The sequence below is a fragment of the Protopterus annectens genome, chromosome 3.part1 (assembly GCF_019279795.1).
Source record: "Protopterus annectens isolate FY-2018-M chromosome 3.part1, PAN1.0, whole genome shotgun sequence".
NCBI lineage: Eukaryota > Metazoa > Chordata > Ceratodontiformes > Protopteridae > Protopterus > Protopterus annectens.
In genome coordinates, this window is record NC_056732.1 from 216446065 (window position 1) to 216466851 (window position 20787).

General features: G+C 39.8%; 1 protein-coding gene across 1 annotated transcript in view; it reads right to left on the reverse strand.

Moving 5' to 3' along the window:
* Window positions 1–20787, reverse strand: part of DNAJC13 (DnaJ heat shock protein family (Hsp40) member C13) — a gene marked incomplete in the record, with an annotated part of 3140357 nt that overhangs the window by 172916 nt on the left and 2946654 nt on the right. The window contains 1 exon segment of the mRNA XM_044066722.1: window positions 11671–11811. Coding sequence (XP_043922657.1) covers window positions 11671–11811 — 141 coding nt within the window.

Consider the following 20787-nt stretch of genomic DNA (forward strand, 5'->3'; position numbering starts at 1 on the left):
CAGTTGTTTCTTGTCATTTTCACTTGTGCCTAGGCCACATCTTACATAACTTTTTGATTTTTGAAAGCCTTCAAACAGAACAAACAATCCCCCCAAAAACCCTCCTAAAACCTATTACATTTACAGAAAAACTATGTACATCGTCAAATAGTGACATTTTTGCTTCCTAATAAGAACGTAAGTTCTAAGATGATAGCTACACAGGCAAGCACAAGTTAACCAAATAAAGGTTAGTCATGCTAAGACGCATGGTACAGCCTGTGCTACTAGTAAGTGCTTTTTGATTTTGTATGTCTTTAAAGCTTTCCCAGTTGAGAAAACACTTGAATGCTTTCAGTAAGCATTTTCTCCAAGCCATCTCTTTTTATCAAATTGTATTCTAGTGACATGCAAACCAGACACAAAACTGCTAAGGGTACTTTATCAGAAAAAAAGCCTTACGATATTCAATATTTTTTTTCATTTACATGCTTTGTAATGAACCTGTTACTGGATAACACCTAGGATTTTAACCCAGTCACAAACATGGGAAAAAGCACACTATTCTTTTCTTTTGTGTCACTTTCCTAACCAGAACATTCCTCTCTCCCCCCCTCCATCTCCTCTCCTCCTTTTTTTTTTTTTTTTTCATTGCAGCGCCTACATTTCTTAAAACTGAACAAAGAAAAAAGAGAGAAGGGTAAAAAAAAAAAAAAAAAAAACGTTAGTTTATATTAATACCCCCATGCATTTTAAACTGAGAAAACTTTATTTCAGGTCTAACTGGTTTTGGATCATCTTTAAAGCTGTCACACCTGAGAAAGCCTCTGACTGTTTTCAGAGAACATTATGTCCTAGGCAGTTTCTCTTTTTTTCCTTCAGCTAATCTCCTTCCACCAGACTGCCTGCAGTTTCTCTTTATCAGATTGTCTCCATGGAGACATGAAAACTAGCTGCATAAATGCTACTTGGTATACTTACATGCAACTACTAGAAAAAAAAGCCTCATATTATTTGCATTCTTTTTCATTTACTTGCTCTCTCCTCTCTCTCTCTCCCTCTCTCTCTTAAAACAAAGGCCCATAATCAGTCATTTCCTCATGCAAGAATGAAAAAAACATATTAATTTGAACTTTGTCATGCCTTTTAAATCAGGCTTCCTTTGTTGATTACTGCATTGCCAACACTTAAACCATGCACCACAAATATAGTACAATTAAGAAAAGAAAAATATTTTGTTTACTTACAGTTAGCCTTCTCCCCTCTCTTCCCATCCCCAAAGAAGTTTTCTGAATATTAATGACATCAAGTAGGGCATATACTTTACAGAGTCCCCCACACAATAAAAAATTGTGAAAAAGTCCAATATTTCCAGATTTGCTTGTTCTGTCACATCTCACAAACAATTACTGCATTGTAATCCCACATTAAGTTACTGGTTTTATTATGGTTCTTTTCCATCACCCATATCCTGTCTCTGCTTCATTGCCAACATACTCTCAATTCTTCTAGTCAACTCTCATGCTCCCTTTCATCTGTCCAACATTTTCCATTGAAATACTGGAAAATGTTTCACTGGTGGTTTTTAGTACCAGAACAAGAAGAAGCAGAATCTCCTTCTGTTTCACAGCTCAATTTCTGTTGGACAAACTTTTGTATTTCCTCCTTAGCATGCATTTCATCAAAAAATTATTTTGTCCCTCCACGGAAGAATACTTTGAAGACGGCTGGATACAGCAGTTTGAGTCTTACACCTGTGTATTGACATTTTCTGAATAGTGGAATGAATTTACATCTCTTTTACATGAGGTACGATGAGTAATGGTTCTCCCCACTTTTAGTATTTTGTCCTTCCACAGTTTTGTTAGAATCAACTCCTTCTGGTGGTAGGATTGCATCTTTACTATTATAGGTCTAGGATGTTTTTTCATGGCTAGTTTTGGAGCATACACATGATATGCAAGTTCAACCAACAGTTCCTGCTCTGGAATACCAGTCCAGTTGCTTATTTGTGCTTTCATAAAATTAATGCAGTCTGTTCCTTCCAGCTTCTCAGGTACAGCATGAAATCTCATGTTTTCCCCACATGCTCTGTCCTCTAACTCTATTATTTTTTGAAACATCTCTTCCTAAGCAGTCTCCTATTCAGCCAGCATTTTCTTCATTTTGACCTCTGATTTTTACAGCTTTATCATGTCATCTGAATATCTGTTTAAAGCTTCTTACATTTGTTCCAGCCTTTTATAGTTGGTGCTCATATACTCTACAGGTGTTTTGTTTACTTTAACCAGGTTTGTATACAGTTGTCTTATATCTTCCTGTAGGTTACTGGAAATCATGTCTGAAGGTTTCATTACTTTTTGCTAAAAAGATGCAGAACTCTCCCCTGGCAGTGCTTCTTCCTCACTATTTGTAGCTGATTTTTTCCAGGTCTTTTGTGTTTCTTTATTCCTGGCATCCAGGCAGTGTACTTACTAGCCAGTTACTGAAACTTACCCATAAACACAAATCTACTGGCCTTCTCTGCTGAGTTTCTGTTTTCAAATTGGTAGAGCTAGAAACAAGCTGTTACTCAGTGTGCAGCTATCTTGGAAGTCCCCATCTTACATAACTTTTGTATTTTTTGAAACTCCTTAAACAGAGCAAACAACCCCCAACCTGCCCAAACCTATGAACTTAATGGTAACACACAAATCGATAAACAACTTCAAATACTGGTTTTTGCTTCCTAATAAGAACAAAAATTCTAGGTTGATAGCCACAAAGAAAGGCTAGAGTTAACCAAAAAGAAAGGTTAGTTATGCTAAGATGTATGGTACAGCCTGTGCTATTAGTAAGCATTATTTGATTTTGTCTATCTTTATAGCTCTCCCAGCTGAGAAAGCACATGAATGCTTTCAGTAAACACTTTCTCCAAGCCATTTCTCTTTATCAAATTGTCTTCTAGTGACATGCAGCCCACACACAAAACTGCGAAGGGTACCTTGTTTACCAAAATAAAGCCTTATAGTATTCAATATTCTTTTTAATTTACATGCTTTGTAATAAACTTATTGCTGGATAACACCTAGGGCATTAACCCAGTCATTTATTTCCCTATGCAAGCATGGGAAAAAAACATGTGATTTTTCTTTTGTCACACTCTCTTAACCAGACCTTTCATCTGTCCCCATTTTTTACACTGCAGTACCTACATTTCTTAAAACTGAACAAAGAAAAACAAAGAGAAAGGAAAAAAACAAAAGCACCTGTTTATATTAGTATCCCCAACTGCATTTCTAAAAAAATAAAAAAAAAACCCAGAAAATAAAATGTTATGTCTTACCATAACTAGGCATCTGTGTTGTCTTCCTGCTTTCCTCCTCACAACAGGGACCCGGGATCCAATCCTCGGATTCAGCTCGGCCATATTTCAGACTTGGATCCAACTCTCAAGCTCCTCCCTTATACCCACAACACCCTCTGTCTACCCAACTACCTCAGATTGAGTTTGCCAACTCGGACATACCATATACAGACATCAAAGACTGGCAGGAGAGGCTCAGACATAGGACATTAGAGTCCAGAGATCATCCAGGTTCTTCAAGAAAAAAGGCAGGGGTATGGTTGGGTGGGAAATTGAGGATGAATGAAGGAAGACAACACAGATGCCTTGTTATGGCATGACAACTTTTTAATCTGATGTCTCTATTATTCACCCTCACGACAGGGTCAGAGTTGCCAGATACGAGAACCTTGGGTTGCCCTGATGGAAGGATATGCTGGAGCATCATCGAGCCAAAGGAAGACTTGCTCCTGGAAATAACATCCAATTTGTAATGTGACACAAAGGTGTGACTATTAGGCCATGTAGCTGCTGCACAAACGTCAACAACAGAGGTTCTTGCATAGAAAGCTAAAGTAGTAGCCATGGCTCTGGTGGAATGCACCCTGGAAGGTTTAGGTAGCTGCAACCCTCTAGATGAAGAAATGAAGCAAATGCAGTCAGAGATCCAGTTTGCCAAGGTAATTTTTGATACCGCTTGTCCACGTCTATTCGGAGAGAAGGCTGTAAAAAGCTGTCCAGATTTTCTGTATTGTCTGGGCCTGTGTAGGTAAAAATGGAGCCATCTATGAATGCCTGAAAGGTGAAGTACATACTCACCTTTGTTAGAAAAATTGAAAAAGAACACTAGGCAGCTGAATGGAATGATTTATATTGTTTTCTGTAGCTACTTTAGGCATAAAGGACGGATTAGTGTGCAAGGCAACTGTATCTCTATGGAACAAAATGTAAGGAGGTTTAGAAGATAGGGCTTGAAGATCAGAAATTCTCTTGGTGAAAATCACAGCCACCAAAAGAGTGGTTTTCCAAGACAGAAACTTAATGTCACAACTGGACGCAGGCTCAAAGGGGCCCTGTGTCAACGCCTGCCGCTCCAGAGTAAGGTCCCATGGGAGAGAAGAATCCTTAATTAATTGGAGGCCTTAATAAGACAACACCCTTCAAGAAGGATTTACACAATCTAAATGTAAATGAGGAATGATTTTTTGGCTCGCTGTGTGAAAATTAAAAATAGCAGCTAACTGCAACTTAATAGTGGAGAAATTGGAACTTGCATCAAAAAGGGTAGTGAGAAACAGTAACGTCTGAAACTGGTGCTGAGAAGGGATCAATATTCCTGTTAGTGGTCCAAACAACAAACCTCTTCCACTTGCTATATAAGCTTTCCTGGTGGAAGCCTTCTGTGATGCCAAAAGAATTTCCCAGACCAGGGACCAAAGCCTGGACTGTCTAATCAAGGTTGGAAGTTAAGAAACTAGGCGGTCAGCTTCAGGGTGCAAAGATTTGGGCATATCCCTGATGGGTGAAGCAAGGAAGTCCTACGTGGGCTCCAGAATCCAAGGAGGATACTTCAGGTGAGACCAGAGGAAGGGGAACCATGGGGCAATGAGGATGACTGAGTTCTTCAACCTGCTTGCCTTCTGAAGAAATTTGGGGATAAGCGGGAGAGGAAGTAAAGCATACAGTAAACCCAGGGCTAATCGAGAACTAAAGCATCTCTCGAGGACTCCCCCTGACAGGCGATCAGGTCGAAAAATTTGCTGCATTTGTTGTTAAAGGGAGAGGCAAGAGGTCACAGCAAAGTTGACCCTAATGGCTGAAGATTATGTTTGCTACTGACTGGTTGAAGGACCGCTCATGCAGAATCAGGAGCAATCTGCTGAGCTTGTCCATCAGATCGTTGGTTTTCCCCAGAATATGTTTCAATTAGAAGTTGGTGTGAAGAGATCGTCCACTCCCACACACACATGGCCTCCCTGCTTAGGGGACAAGAACAGGTTCCTCAGTGCTTGTTGCTGTACCAGCCAACTGGTATGCTGTTGATGTGTACTGCAATAGTCCCAAGTGGGAGAACTTCCTGAAAGGCTTGCAACATTAGAAGGATAGCTCTCATCTCTGGGGTACTGATAAGCAATCTGGTCTTGCATGCTTGACAAAGTGCCCTGGACCAGCTTTCCATTGTAATGCCTCCCCACCCAAACTGGGAAGCATCCTTGGTCACTGTGGCTATCAGAGGATCGCTAACAAATGGTTTGCCAAGGATAACACTGTCTGAATAAATCCATCAATGATGCCTGCAGATGAAAGTCAATTTGATGTGAAGGGCAAGGGCTGAAACATAGACCATTGACTGGTTAGTGTCCACTGTAGAACCCACATGAAGAACCTGGCCAGGGGAACTAACAGGAAGACTGCAGACATGGACCAAAAGAACTGCAAGATCAGAGAAGCGGAGGGGGCTTGTTTTGTTAATAACTGTTGAACCTGAGTCCTCAGAATGGCTACAAGGTGTCTGGGAAGAGAAGCTATCTGATCTCTGGTACTGAGCTGCATACCTATGAACTCTAAGTTCTGAACTGGAGTAAGACTGGACTTGTTCATGTTTATGGTGTTGCCTAGGGAGTTCACTAACTGGAGTAAGTAGCCCCTGGCTTGAATCAGTCGATGTTTTGTGGGGGTGGTCAGGAGCCAATCATCTAAATATGGAAACACCTGGAAACCCTTGAGCCTCAGGTGAGCAGCTACCACCACCATGCATTTGGTAAACACCCAGAGGGCTGTGGTGAGTCCAAAATGTAGTGCTCTTAACTGAACTGGTAATGACTGGTTCCCAGCTGGAAGCGCAGATATTTCCTGGAGCATCTGTCTATTTTGATGTGATAGTACGGGTCCTTGAGATCTATTAAACACACATCCAGTCATTCTTGTGCAACACTGGCACAATGGACTAAACCATAACCATTTGGAACCTTGCTTTCTTTAAGTATTCGTTTAACTTGCAGAGATCCAGAATGGGTCTTAGGTCGTCTGCATTTTTTGGCACTAAAAAGAAGTGAGAGTAGGTTCCAAATCCTCTGTTCAGTTGGGACCTCCTGGATGACTCTTTTTTGCAACAGCTGCTGAATTTCCTGTGCCGCCTGTTTCCAATGACCAGGTGGCATGTCAGGGAGGCTTCTGAATTTCGGATGTGGAAGGGAAAAGGGAATACAATAACCTCTGGATATCACACTTAACATCCAATGGTTTTGAGTCAATTGGGTTCAGGCTTTGGGGTGCAAAGCTAATTGTCCCCGACTACTTCCAGAGATGACCAGTCAAGGCAGTGCTTCAGGAGCATTAATATGGCTTATCATGAAGGGATTCCCTATAGCCCTGGTTCTGTGGACCCCCTCTGCCACTGGGGTGGAGTCTACTTTCAAGCCCTCCTCCTCTGCCTCTAGAGTAGGCTTCTCCACATAGGTCCTGGAAAGGCCCTTGGGACTTGTGGAACCACATTTTCTTACCCCCCTTGGTGGTTCCTGTAGAATGACCTCTGTGGGTAGAAAACTTGATTCCAACAGCAGAAAGGGTCTCTTCCTGTCCTTTTCACTGCAGATAAGTGTGTCTGTAACCGAAGGGCCAAAAAGGGAGGAGTCATCGTAAGGGGCATTAACATACGATGCCTTAAAGGACTCCAGAAAATCACACAGCTACATTCAGGCATGCCTCCTTAGGGAAAGTCCTGAACCGGCTACTCGTGAGGTCCACTCAGTGGTATGGGAGATTAACCTCATTGAGGAATTAGTGATAGAAGACGTGTTCAGCTTGGGAGAAGCTTTCTTAAATTCCTCCACAGGCACGGACTCAGAGATACTGACAGTTATTTATCAGATCCCTCTGTAGCAGAGTGAAATCGGTTACATAATTTAATGACCTCAGTGCAAAGGTTGCCGAGGTGTAAACGAGCTTTCCAACCCTGTCCAATGCTCTAGACTCCTTGTTCGTCTGAGGGACATTGGCAGTTTCCTCAGCCATTTCCTTCTTAGTGGCTGTCACCACCATAATAGCATCAACTACTGAGTCCTTACTCCAGTGTTTCCTGTCCGCAGGGGGTAATAAAAACCGATCGGGGTGCTTGGGTATGGTCTCGATGGTACTCAGCTCCTTCCATACATAGAGAGATATGTCTACCAGGGCATCTGCCAGAGGGTTCACCCAGGATGTAGATGGGCCCATCCCAAATGCCTTCAAGAGAACTGACTCCTCAGAGGAAGGAGGTTGGGCAGACCATCCACCTTTCTGTTTCAGGATTTCCAAAATGTCTCCGAAGAAGACATCTTCAGGTGGGGATAGGGGGAAACCTCACCCTTCATCGAAGTCAGTATCCTCAATTAAGGACTCCTTTTACACTTCTTCCAAGGAACCTTCTCAGCACGGTATTTCTGAGGAAGTATCAGAAAAGGGGGATCCCTCCTGAGCAGGGCAATCTTGGAATCTGCTTGGGATAAGAAGACTCATGGCAGGACGAGATAGAGAAAGGACTAGAGCCGATGGAAGTACAGAGGCAGACTGAGGAACTTCTACGGTCGAATTGCCAACCCAGGGGAAGACCCTCTACTCTATCTGGAGGCCGAAGGACCAGGCAAAGTCCCATTCAGTTTCTCCAGAGCAGAAGCTACTGAAAAAAATTGGACAGGACTTGCATCGGATCCATGGTCTCCAGAAGCTATTGAGTGCCAAAGCCCCCAAGGGAAGGGACAGCTCGAGGAGGACAGAGACGATCCCAGGCCCCCAGACCAGGCACCAACACCATAGCTTGAAACTTACTCTGCTCCAAGGCCAGAACGGGGCTCACCAAGGGCATATTCAGAGTTGAGGAAGGGAGCTTCCTCTGCAGAGTCCAATGTGTACGGCAGTCCTGAATCTTTAGGTTCTGAAGCTAGGGAATGTATTAGAGGAGGAGTCTGGATAGGGCAACATGGGTAGCTCGTGGATCTAACAGGGGACAGACAGGAGACTATCTCCATCTGGATCTCGGCCTTAAGTAACCACCTCACTATCCTGTTCATATCCGCCTTGGACAAGCTTCTCGATGACCTGGAAGAAACTGATGGGGGGCAGGAGTACTTAGACTTAGAGGACAGGGCACGAGACTTCACAGAGATCCTCTGATCCAAAGGGATAGGATTCGAAGTAGGAGCCGAAGAAGGCATCGGGGAAACAAAAATAATCTCCCATGGATCCGAAGAGACCATAGGATCTGATCAGGGAGCAGACTGCTGCAAATCTGAAGGAATCAAATCCACTATCTTCTTGGGCTTCTTATCAGGTACAGAGACCCTCGAGGAGGCAGGGAGGGACCTCTTTTTTAACTCCTTAACAGAAGGAGAAGAGGAAGAAGCCAAGGTAGGGGTCTGAGCCTCAGCTAAGGAAGGAAGAAGGCCCCTAAGAATGAGTTTCGTCATCTGTCAGATAAAGCCTGACAGTTAAAGGCAGCACACTCAACTTGTAAATGGTCGGCACCCAGATAATACATGCACTCCTTGTGGGCATCCTGGTTGGGGATTTTGTGCTCACAAGAAGTGCAGTGTTTAAACCCGGGACCCGTCTCGTCAGACATGACGAAAAGTCCTCCAAAAAGATAACTGACAGGAAAGAAGGAGAGCGCAGAAAGACACTACCGAACTAAATAAGTACAAGTAAGAGCTCTTACTAAAGAACTACTAATACTAGAAGTTAAACAAAACATTTTAAAGACTAATTTCTAAGGACTAACTTTTTTTTTTTTTTAGACAGGAACGAAGAAATGTGCTCACAGTTTGTGCACACACACACGCCAGAAGGAGAGGGAGGAAGAAAAATACAGCCAAAGGCACTTACAATTTGGAGAAACTATCTAAACCACTAACAATGCTTGACAGAGTTGGAACCCACGTCTGACTCACTGGAGAGGCAAACGAGATCTGAGGTAGTTTGGTGGATGAAGGGTATTGGGGATATGAAGGAGGAGCTTGAGAGTTGGATCCAAGTCTGTGAAATATGGCCATGCCGGATCCGATGGTTGGATCAGAGACATTGTTGTGAGGATGAATGAAGGAGACAACATTAGATCTTTACTTAAAGTCTAACTGGTTTTATCTTATCAGTAAGGCCCTCCCAGCTGGGAAAACCCCTGATTGCTTTCAGAAAACATTATGTCTTAGCCAATTTCTCTCCCTTTTTTTCTTTTCTTTTCCCTCAACCAATCCCCTTCCACCAGAATGTCGCCAGTTTCCATCAGACTGTCTCCATGGAAACATGAGGACCAGCTGCAGAACTGCTACTAAGTATACATGCATTTCCTAGGAAAAAAGCTTCATAATATTCAATATTCTTGTTCATTTACTTGCTCTCTAGTAAAACTAATCAATCGAAGGTCCTTAATACAGTCATTTCCCCATGCAAGAATGAAAAAATTGCACATTAATTTTAACTCTGTCATGCCTTTTTAACCAGGCTGTTTTTTTTTTTTTAACATTGCATTGCCTATATTTCTCAAAACTGTACAAGACAAGACAGAGGAGAGGGGAGAAAAAGAAAAACAGCACCTGTTTACAATGCCCATTACACTTAAAAATAGAAGCACAGAAAACCACACACCACAAATACAGTATTAAGAAAATATATATTTTTTTACTTAGTTAGCTTTTTCCTCTTTTCTCCTCCCCAAAACGTTTTTCTGAATGTTAATGACATGAAGTAAAGCATATAGTTTAGAGGGTCCCCCACAAATCCAAGAAATATTTGAAAAAGGCCAATACTTCTAGATTTACTTGCTCTGTCAAATTTCACAAATATATTTATTGCATTGTAATCCACATTGAGTTACTGGTTTTATTACTGTTTTTCTCCATCGCCCAAATCCCGTCTCTGCTTCATTTTCAACGTACTCTCGATTCTTCTAGTCAACTCTTGTGCTCCCCTTCCTTCTCTCCATCATTTACCATTGAAATACTGGAAAAAGTTTCAAAGATACAGTCTTCTCTGTGGTCTATCTTACCAGAACAACAAGAAGCAGAATCTCCTTCTGTTTCACAGCTCACTTTTTGTTGGACAAACTTTTGTATTTCCTCCTTAGCATGCACTTAATCAAAAATGACTTCATCCCTCCAGGTAGGAATACTTTAAAGACAGCTGGATACAGCAGTATGAATCTCACACCCGTGTCTCGACATTCCCTGAATAGTGGAATGAATTTACTCTTCAGCCTGGTGTACAGTGAGTAATCATTCTCCAAAAACTCTGTCGCCCACTTTTAGTATTTTGTCCTTTTGCCTCAGTTTTGTCAGAATCAACTCCTCCTGTTGGTAGAATTGCATCTTTACTATTAAAGGTCTAAGCTGCTTTCTTACAGCTAGGATTGAAGCATACGCACGGAGTGCCCTTTCAACTAACAACTCCTGCTGTGGAATACCAGTCCACTTGCTCATTTGTGCTTTCATAAAATTAATGCAGTCTGTTCCTTCCAGCTTCTCTGGTATAGATGAAAATCACACGTTTTTCCTACGTGCTGTGTCCGCTAATTCCATTATTTTCTGAAACTTCTCTTCCTGAGCAGTGTCATATTCGGACAGCCTTTTTTCATTTCTACCTCTGATTTTTGCAGCTTTATCATCTCATCTGAATATCTGTTTAAAGCTTCTTCCATTTTTTCCATCCTTTTATTTGTGTTGATGTACTCCATCAGTGTTCTGTTTAGGTTAACTAGGTCTGTATGCAGTTGTCTTATACTTTCCTGTAGGTTATAGGAAGTCATGTCTGAAGGTTGCATTGCTTTTTGCTGAAGAGCTGCAGAACTTTTCCCAGTCAGTGTTTCTTTCTCACTTTTTGTAGCTGAGTTTTCCATATTTTCTGTATTTCTTTATTCCTGGCACCCGGACATTGCACTTACTAGCAAGTTACTGAAATTTACCCATAAACACAAGTCTACTGGCCTTCTCTGCAGAGTTTTTTTTTTCACTGGACTGGGACAGCTAGAAACAAGCTGTTACTCAGTGTGCAGCAGTCTTGGAAGCTCCTTAATAAAGATGTTTCTTGTTAAAAAAAAGATACCTGACCGTACAAACTCCTAGCCATAGAGTACCCGCATTCCAGATTAACATAATGGGTATGTGGAAGTCTACACCCACACTAGAGCACTACATAGTGAATAATGCAGTACATTTACCAGTCAATAAGGGAAGGCTGTAAGAGTGTATCTCCTACATGCCAGGAGAAGAAAGAAAAAAAAATGAGCCTATGGCAGAGTTCAAGGGCAATAGCTTTAAGTAACTTGTGTGTGGATGGTATAGCATAAAAAGAAAACAATCCCTAAATGACCATCTTGTATAGTTAACATTTCAATTTACCTGAGCCACTAGATCAGTTTGTTCTTTTTGGAACATTTTATTCAGTGTTTCGCAGCCAAGGCCAACCATATCTGGTCTCTGTTTCATTCCACTTTTCAAGGGGCCAATGGAATCCAGTGATGCTACTGCTCGAACACACAGCTACAATAAAACACAACAAAGATGTATTTTATATGGTCCTTAAAGTGAAATGCAAAGGATGAAATTTCACAAGTGCATAAAAGTGCAGCTAAACACAGAACTGTGTACCAATAAGTAGTCAACTCCCCAAAAATGCACATCAGAACTCAACTAAACTGCAGCTGGTTCTAAATTAGTAACATGCAACCAAATGACAAATAATTACACTGAAAGTTCTCTTCAAAACAATACAAAAAGTAAAAGTATATTCCAGCTTTAACTGAACTAATGTTACAAGTTAGTAAATATACATACATATATATATATATATATATATATATATATATATATACACACACACAGCTATGTCTGTCTACATACATGCACACATTATGTACACAAGACAGTATCTTCTATTTCTAGTGCATATTATCACAATGAAATTATGAAGGTGATGTTGAGCAAGCATATTTATCAACTGTAACAAGACACCTGGCAGCTTAAAAGTAACAACTTCTGAGACACCTATTGGACACTTTTCTAACTACAGCATGGGAAGTCATTAATAGAAAGCATTTTACCTTCACAAATTAGACAGGATTTCTACATTCCTTCAGTTTCACGGTGGGATATTGATTGAACAAGTGTTTTGTAATGAGAAAAAAAAAAACGGGAAGACTATCACCTGTGCAAGTGATCTTCAACAGGGCTCTCAATATTGGGTGAAACACTTGGGTACTTTCATCATCCTCCAATGTGGCTCTTCTAAAAATTATCCAGCTCAGTGACAAGCCCCCTTTACCAAAATAGTGTGTCACCATCACGTGATTAAGGACATGTGCATTCCATAGGTTCCTAATTCTTAAACCCTGCTCAGACTGAATTCCATTTACAAGAGCACACACCAACTACAAAGATAAAATAACTCTGGATATGTACATCAACTCCTGCTGCATCTTTAAGTTGTAGCTGGAATAATAACACACTATGAGAATTGGGGTAGGAATAAATGACCCTCTGCAGACAGCCTCAAATACCAGTTTACCTAGTCTGGAATCAGGTATGCTGTTCTTTAATGCACTTTATCAGTTTGAACACTTATGCAGAATCACAAATAGCAAACCAAAAACAGCTGCAGCAAGGGTTACTAGAACCTGAAAGGCAGGAAAAGTGGATACAGGACAGGATGTCCCGAAGTACTGTCCCTCCAAATGATGCATTACTCCTGGAGTGGAGTTCTACACAATAGTAATATTACATATATACATGGCTAACTATCTGCTGCACAGATGTCTGTAGTGGTAACATCTAAAAAGTAAGAAATGGAAGCAGCCCCCCCCCCCCCCATGGAGAGCTTTAACTGACATCTTTCCTGCAACAACATATTAAACAGAACTATCGCATTAAATAGTATCCAGTTACTGCCACAACCTTGTTACCAGGAATAAAGATCTTTGTGTAGTTATGAAAATCAAACAGGCAAAACTACAACTGGTAGTAAACACAAATTGCCAAGCATGCAAATGCATTTGTTCTGATATATGGAAAGAAACACTGGAAAGTGAATGAAATTATCAAGTGAAAGTGTAGACACTAAAGTGAGACCACATCCTGGTCCTTACAGGAAAGGACACAGTTCTTAGAAAAAAAGCAGTACAAAGCTCCACAATGTAGTAAGTCAAAGTGATGCTTACTAAAAAAAAACAGGAAGTTCAGGTTCACCAACCTGAACACTTTAAGGGGCAGGCAAGTAATTCTTTAGTGGAGGCAACAATCCTTTTCAAAAACTGTTTTACCAGCCTGCTTTGATTCAGTGTTCTACCTTTCCATCAAATCATGGAAAATCAAAATGCGGGTTTTAATAGTGGAATAACTAAAGTTCATGTGAAATTTCTGATAAAAGTATGGCAATCTCATACAATGATGAACAGTGGGTAAAGTGAATGTTTTTCAGGGCAAATGGAGAAACTTTTTACACTTTCATTTACAAGAGACCCAGAAAAGACTGTCTTACAGTTTTCAGAACATCTTTAAACTAAAGGTACAGCAGATAGACCTGCACTACTGGATAGAGAAAAAAAACCCTTCAAGGTGAAGGTGAAAATGTCGGCCTACCACAGAGACAGAAAGTAAAGGTGAAGGTGAAAATGTCGGTCTACCACAGAGAGAGAAAGTAGAGAGGAGTATGTTAACCATATTTGAAAATGTCTGAATACAAAAATCCCTGCTACAAAATTCATAGAACTAATAGCGTGTATCTGCAGATAGATGACAGACTGCCCCAGCTTGACTTTTTACAACTGGTCTTAGCCCTTGGGCATAGCATGTGTACCCTTCAGCCACAGCCATCAGAGAGTGAGTTTGGCTATAAAAACTGCACTGCACAATCACACCCTCTTCTTTTGTGTGAGGCCAGAAAGAGCCACATCAAAGTAAAGAACGAGAAAATCTTCTTGGGAATGACCATAACGGTCACAAATATAAGAATTATTAATGCTAATCATTCTATAAACCAAAAGAAGAAAGTGTACGGCACTGAACTTTTATTGTCTGATAATCATTTTACCATATGGCAGAGTGAGTTATCACCAATAAAAATGCACAAAGGGTAAAAGCAGATACCTTTGTGAAGCAACACAAACAATTTAACAGTAAGAAGAAATTAACTATTTATCTGACAGAATTACAAACTAACACAGTTTACAACAATGTACAGGATCAGTGAGATGCAGGGAGGAAGCCTGTCCTGCAGCAATGATTCTCCTATCCGAACATCCACTGCTCTACTGAGTATATTCACAGAACCATACTATATTTATCATAAGGATCACTGCTGCAGTAGTTCGTAAAATGAGTAAGAGATCAACAAACACTGTTCCTTCTAGCTCCTAGCAATGAGTCAGTGGTCTATACTGACTTTCAGAATAGTAGCAAACAATTTTGCTATGTTTTTAGATTCAGCATCCATTTTCTAATGTAGTACCAAAGACAACAGTGTGCATTCCACAGGTATGTAAAATTTCACTACATTTGCTTTTATAGAAAAAGGAAGTCCAACAGGCTAATTTGGGGAAATATCAAAAATAAATTTAAGCAAAACAAATTATGGCCCTCCACCAAGTAACAGTATGTATAAAAACGCACAAAGTTCTTTCCAAAACAATGCACAATTTACAAATTGATAACAGTTGCCTTGGCTGGAACAAAAACAAATCTTCCAAGCAAGATGTCCGAGATCTGCTTTAGTAACAATTTCAAAAGGAGGCAATATCATTTTTTTCACCATAACAAAACTAGATTGCGAACAGCAGGGACAAAATTATCTGAAGTATGGACTTCCAATATGGCATTCACAAAGTAAAGCAGCTTAATTTTAGTTCTCCAATGCTAGCATTGATAATTGCTATTAACAAATACCACATAAAACTGCTGAAATAAAGCATAAGGAGATTGCAGTCTTGGGAAGCTGTGTAGCAGGTCTTCAGTTAACAGAACCTACTGCTGAAGTAGAAGAAATGGAAATTTCTTCCATGCAAGATAAACTGGATAAAATTCACACAAAAATACTCCACTGTTAGTGGAACTGTAGAGAAAGTACAGTTTTGTACCTACCATAAATGTAGATGTCCGATAGGTATGCATCTGCAGTCATAACATATGGGTTGTCCTGCCTCAGGCAGCCCTTGATCAGCATTCCAAAGTCTGGGTCTGGCCTCGGCTGATGTCGCACTTCACCCGACGTCATAGCTCCTGGGGTATAAAGGCATCAGCCGATGCCATTTTCCTCAGTGTTTCTTGCCCCAGATGCCAGGTGCCCTCTAGGAAGGCTAAATTTGGATAAATGTAGAAAATTCCCAACAGTAGAAAGCAAAATATATATATACATATATACATACAAACAAATACACCATAATAGATTCCCCCAGCTAGCTAAAAGAGGGGTAAGTACCCTAGGAATACCACAGAGGAGAAGGAGGGTGGGTAATCCTGACTGCAGATGCATACCTATCGGACATCTACATTTATGGTAGGTACAAAACTGTACTATGTCCTTCAAGGATGCATCTGCAGTCATAACATATGGGTAGAATACCATAGCCAAACTGGGGGAGGAGGCACTAAGATAATGATGGTGTAGTTAAGATCCCTTGTAAAACTGCAGTTGCAAAACCTGCTCGGGATCTGGAGTATAAAGGAAGATTATAATGCTTGGCAAATGTATGCACGGAGATCCAAGTAGCAGCTTATAAAATGTCTTTGGTAGCCACTCCTCGTAGGAAAGCTGTAGTGGTGGCTGTAGCTCTTGTGGAGTGAGGCCTGATATTTTCAGGAGTTGTCTTTCCATGAAATGAGTAGCAGAATCTAATGCAATTTCCTATCCATTTTGAGATTGTCTGTTTTGAAATTGCTTTTCCTTGCACTCCTGTTGCATATGCTACCAGAAGCTGGTCAGTTTTTCTGCTGGCCTTAGTTCTGTCCAGATAGTAGCGTAGTTGTCTGTGTACATCCAAGGTGTGTAGTAGTTTTTCCCCCTGTTCTGTGGGTTGGGGAAGAATGTAGGTAAATGTATAGCTTGGTTCAAGGATACCCTGGAGACCACCTTTGGCATAAAAGTAGGATTGGTTCTCACAGACACTCTATCCTGATGGAAGATAAGGAAAGGTTGCACTGCCATTAATGCCTGTAACTCAGATACCCTTCTTGCTGAAGTGATTGCTAGCAGGAAGGCAGTCTTCCAAGATAAGAACTGTAAGTCTGCTGTTGCTGCTGGTTCAAAAGGGGGAAGTGTTAATTTTTCTAGCACAAAGTTGAGATCCCATGCAGGCAGAGGTGGTTTCCACGGAGGCTTTACGTTTTTGATTCATCTCAAGAATTGCCTGAGGAGAGGGTGAGAGAAGACAGGAGGATCCATGTTGTACTCTGCTGAAATTGCTGATGCATGAATCTTAATGGAGGAGTAGGACAGGCCATTGTGGAACAGTTCTGCTAAGTATACCACAACAAGAAAACGAAAAAAACTTGTTATACCACAAGAATAGAAGACTCCACAGTGACCATAAAGAATTTAATCCACTAAAAGACGAATTTCACAGTAACAGGAATACACAACCAATGTTATAATCTCCTTCTCTCTAGCGCCTCGGCAAATAGCCTTTTCAGAGTAAAAGATGTTCTATTACTAACTTACAATTCTTTTTATATCAAACAAACCCCTCCCAAATCAATTAACATTCAATTATACAATTAATTAACTAAAAACTTAAAAGACATAAAAAACGTAACTCTCCAATAAAAATATATACATTAAAGTAAACTTTTCCATGAACAATCGCAATTTAAACCATTTGGTTTAAGAGTATTAAATTTCAATATCAAATATAATTCCTTTTTTCTTAACATTTGTTTTATACATTTTTCATTCAAATATTTAATGTTTTGAATACTGTCCAATACTGTCACCTTAATACCATCATTTCTACCTCTGTGATGGCTATGAAAATGAACAGCCAAGGGACTAGTTAGTACTTTTATGCCATTACAAAGCAATGAGAATATTAGATATTTTCAAAAGGCATTAACGCACAATGTTGAAGCAGAATTTGAAAAATTTCAACGTCACAAAAGAGGAATGGACTATAATTTGTCTAAAACAGAATGGGAATGTTTGAATAATCTCAGCAAAGACAAAAATATAGTATTTAAACCTTCTGATAAAGGAGGGAAATTGGTAATTTTAAATGTGGCCCAGTACTTAGATATGTGCTACGCACATTTAATGGATGAGGAGGTTTATGAAGAAGTGGGACTAAATGCATATTTAGAAGCCCAAAAAAAGTATGAGTATGTTATTGACAAGGGTTATAGATTGCAGTATTTCTCGTATAGAGACATAAAAGACAAGTTTAATATAAATACTCCTAGAATGCCATGCTTTTACTGTATACCTAAAATGCATAAAAATAAATTTCCTCCACCAGGACGTCCGATAGTTTCAGCCACAAATGGTTTTTTGGAAAATATTTCAAAATTTCTGCATAATTATCTATTGCCAGTGGTGTATAATTTACCTTCTTACATCAAGGATGTGTTTGATTTGATCTTAAAAATAAAGGACATTAACTGGCAAGATAATATGTATTTTGTAGTAATTGATGTGGTTAGTTTGTACACAAACATAAAAGATGAGGATGGAAAGGATGCTATTAAATATTTTATGGGTTGTACAGATGCAGTTCAATATGTATTGGAATTAATGGATATATGTTTGAAAAATAATATATTTGAATTTAATGGTTCAATATATAGGCAAAAGCAAGCAGAGCGATGGGGCAGCTTTTGCCCCAAGCTACGCTAATGTATTCATGGGATATTTTGAGATCAAACATATGTATAATAATTCCTTTTTTAAAAAATATGTGTACAAATATTATCGTTTTATTGACGATTTGTTGTTCATCTGCAAAGGTGGACAAGAAGATGTGCAAACGTTTTTGAAGGAAATACAGAATAATAGTATGGGCATAAGGTTTGATGGACTTCAAAATGGACAGAAAGTGCAATATTTGGATGTCTCATTAATAGGACTAAATAATAAGTTGTTAGAATATCAAATTCATAGAAAATTTCAAGGATTAGGTTCAGTATTGCATGGTAGTAGTTATCATCCTACACATATTATGAAGGCAATTCCATATACTGAGTTTATTAGGGTGAACAGATTATGTAGTAACCCTAATATTAGGGAAAAGGAGTATGTACAAAGTTATAACAAATTTAAATTGAGAGGGTATGATGAGTATTATCTTAAAGAAAGCTTAAAAAAAGTTAAAAAGCAAGGGAAATATAATAAAGGGGTAATACGGAATGTATCACAGGAGTCAAGGGATGTAATGTATTTTGTTTCTACCTTTTCTATATTATCGGAAAACATTAATGAACATATTAGATATAGTTGGAATATAATAAAAAAAGAATTGAACTATTTGTCAGATAAAAATATAGGTTTTTCCTATAGAAGGGGTAGAAATATTCAGGACTTTTTGGTACATAGTCGATTTGAAATGCCAAACATGTTGCTGTATACACAAGTTACTCAACACGGTACGAAAAAGTGTGGCAAATGTATTATTTGCAGGTTTGTTGTTAAGCAATTTGATGAAATTAATGGAATTGCCTTTACAACAAGAGGAATTTATAATTGTAATTCAACAGCAGTAGTTTATGGTATTGAATGCCCTTGTAAAAAATATTATATTGGAGAGACTAAAAGAACACTAGCTTGCAGAATTAAAGAGCATGTAAGAGATATTACAAATAATGAAGTAACTAGTCCCTTGGCTGTTCATTTTCATAGCCATCACAGAGGTAGAAATGATGGTATTAAGGTGACAGTATTGGACAGTATTCAAAACATTAAATATTTGAATGAAAAATGTATAAAACAAATGTTAAGAAAAAAGGAATTATATTTGATATTGAAATTTAATACTCTTAAACCAAATGGTTTAAATTGCGATTGTTCATGGAAAAGTTTACTTTAATGTATATATTTTTATTGGAGAGTTACGTTTTTTATGTCTTTTAAGTTTTTAGTTAATTAATTGTATAATTGAATGTTAATTGATTTGGGAGGGGTTTGTTTGATATAAAAAGAATTGTAAGTTAGTAATAGAACATCTTTTACTCTGAAAAGGCTATTTGCCGAGGCGCTAGAGAGAAGGAGATTATAACATTGGTTGTGTATTCCTGTTACTGTGAAATTCGTCTTTTAGTGGATTAAATTCTTTATGGTCACTGTGGAGTCTTCTATTCTTGTGGTATAACAAGTTCTGCTAAGTATTCCAGGATGTGTGCTAGGTTTGCCAGTGTGACATTTTCTCCCTTTTCTGCACTCCAAATGAGGAATCTTTTCCATTTGGCTGAATATGTTTTCCTTGTGGAGGGTCTGCGAGCCTCCAGGATAATGTCCTTAACCCTCTGAGATAAATCAGGTTGGTTTTGTTTTATGCAATTTTCCAAGCAGTTAGCTGCAGCGTTTTCAAGTTTGGATGCAGGGTCTTGTAGTTGTTCTGCGTTAGAAGTAAGGGACATAGAGGTAGAGGCCATGAGTGCGTCCGAGACATGCTTCTCAGTAGCGGGTACCAATGTTGCCTTGGCCAGTCTGGAGCTATCAGAATTACCTTTGGCTGTTCCTCTCTGATCTTCAGTAGAACTTTGTACATCAAAGGAAGAGGTGGAAAGGCATATACTGTCAGGGCCTTCCAGCTGAAAGAAAGGGAGTCCACCCTCCAGGCAAGTGGGTGGTATACTCTTGAGCAGAATTTCTTCAGTTGGTGGTTGTGTGGGGAGGCGAACAGGTCTATCTCTGGCATTCCCCATTTCTTTGTTATGGTTTTGAAGATATCTGGATGCAGCATCCATTCGTGAGCATCCGTGGTAGTTCTGCTTAAGCTGTCTGCTAGTGAATTCTCTTTTCCTGGTACAAATCTGGCCTGCAGTTGGATGTTGAGATTCAGTGCCAAGTTCCAGAGGTCCATTGCCATCCGGCATAGAGGGTATGAGTGTGTACCTCCCTGTTTGTTGATGTACCACATGACTGTGGTATTGTCCGTCCTTATCAGCAGGTGTCCTTGTTGGAGGAATGGTCTGAATGCCTCTATTGCATGTTTCACTGCCAGCATCTCCTTTAGATTTGTGTGTAGATTCAGCTGGTCTTGGGACCATAGGCCTTGGATACACTTGTCTTCCATGTGTGCCCCCCAGCCTAGGTCTGAGGCGTCCGTGGTGATGGTCTGCCTTGGATGTGGTTTGTGGAAAGGCAATCCTCTGTTTATCTGACAGGCCTGAGCCCACCACAGAAATTCTTTTTTCAGACATGGAATGATTGGTATGTGGGCTTCTAGACTGTGTTTGTGTTGAGACCATACATTCCTTAGGTACCATTGTAACTTTCTCATATGCAGCCTGGCATGTGGGATCAATATTATGCAGGATGCC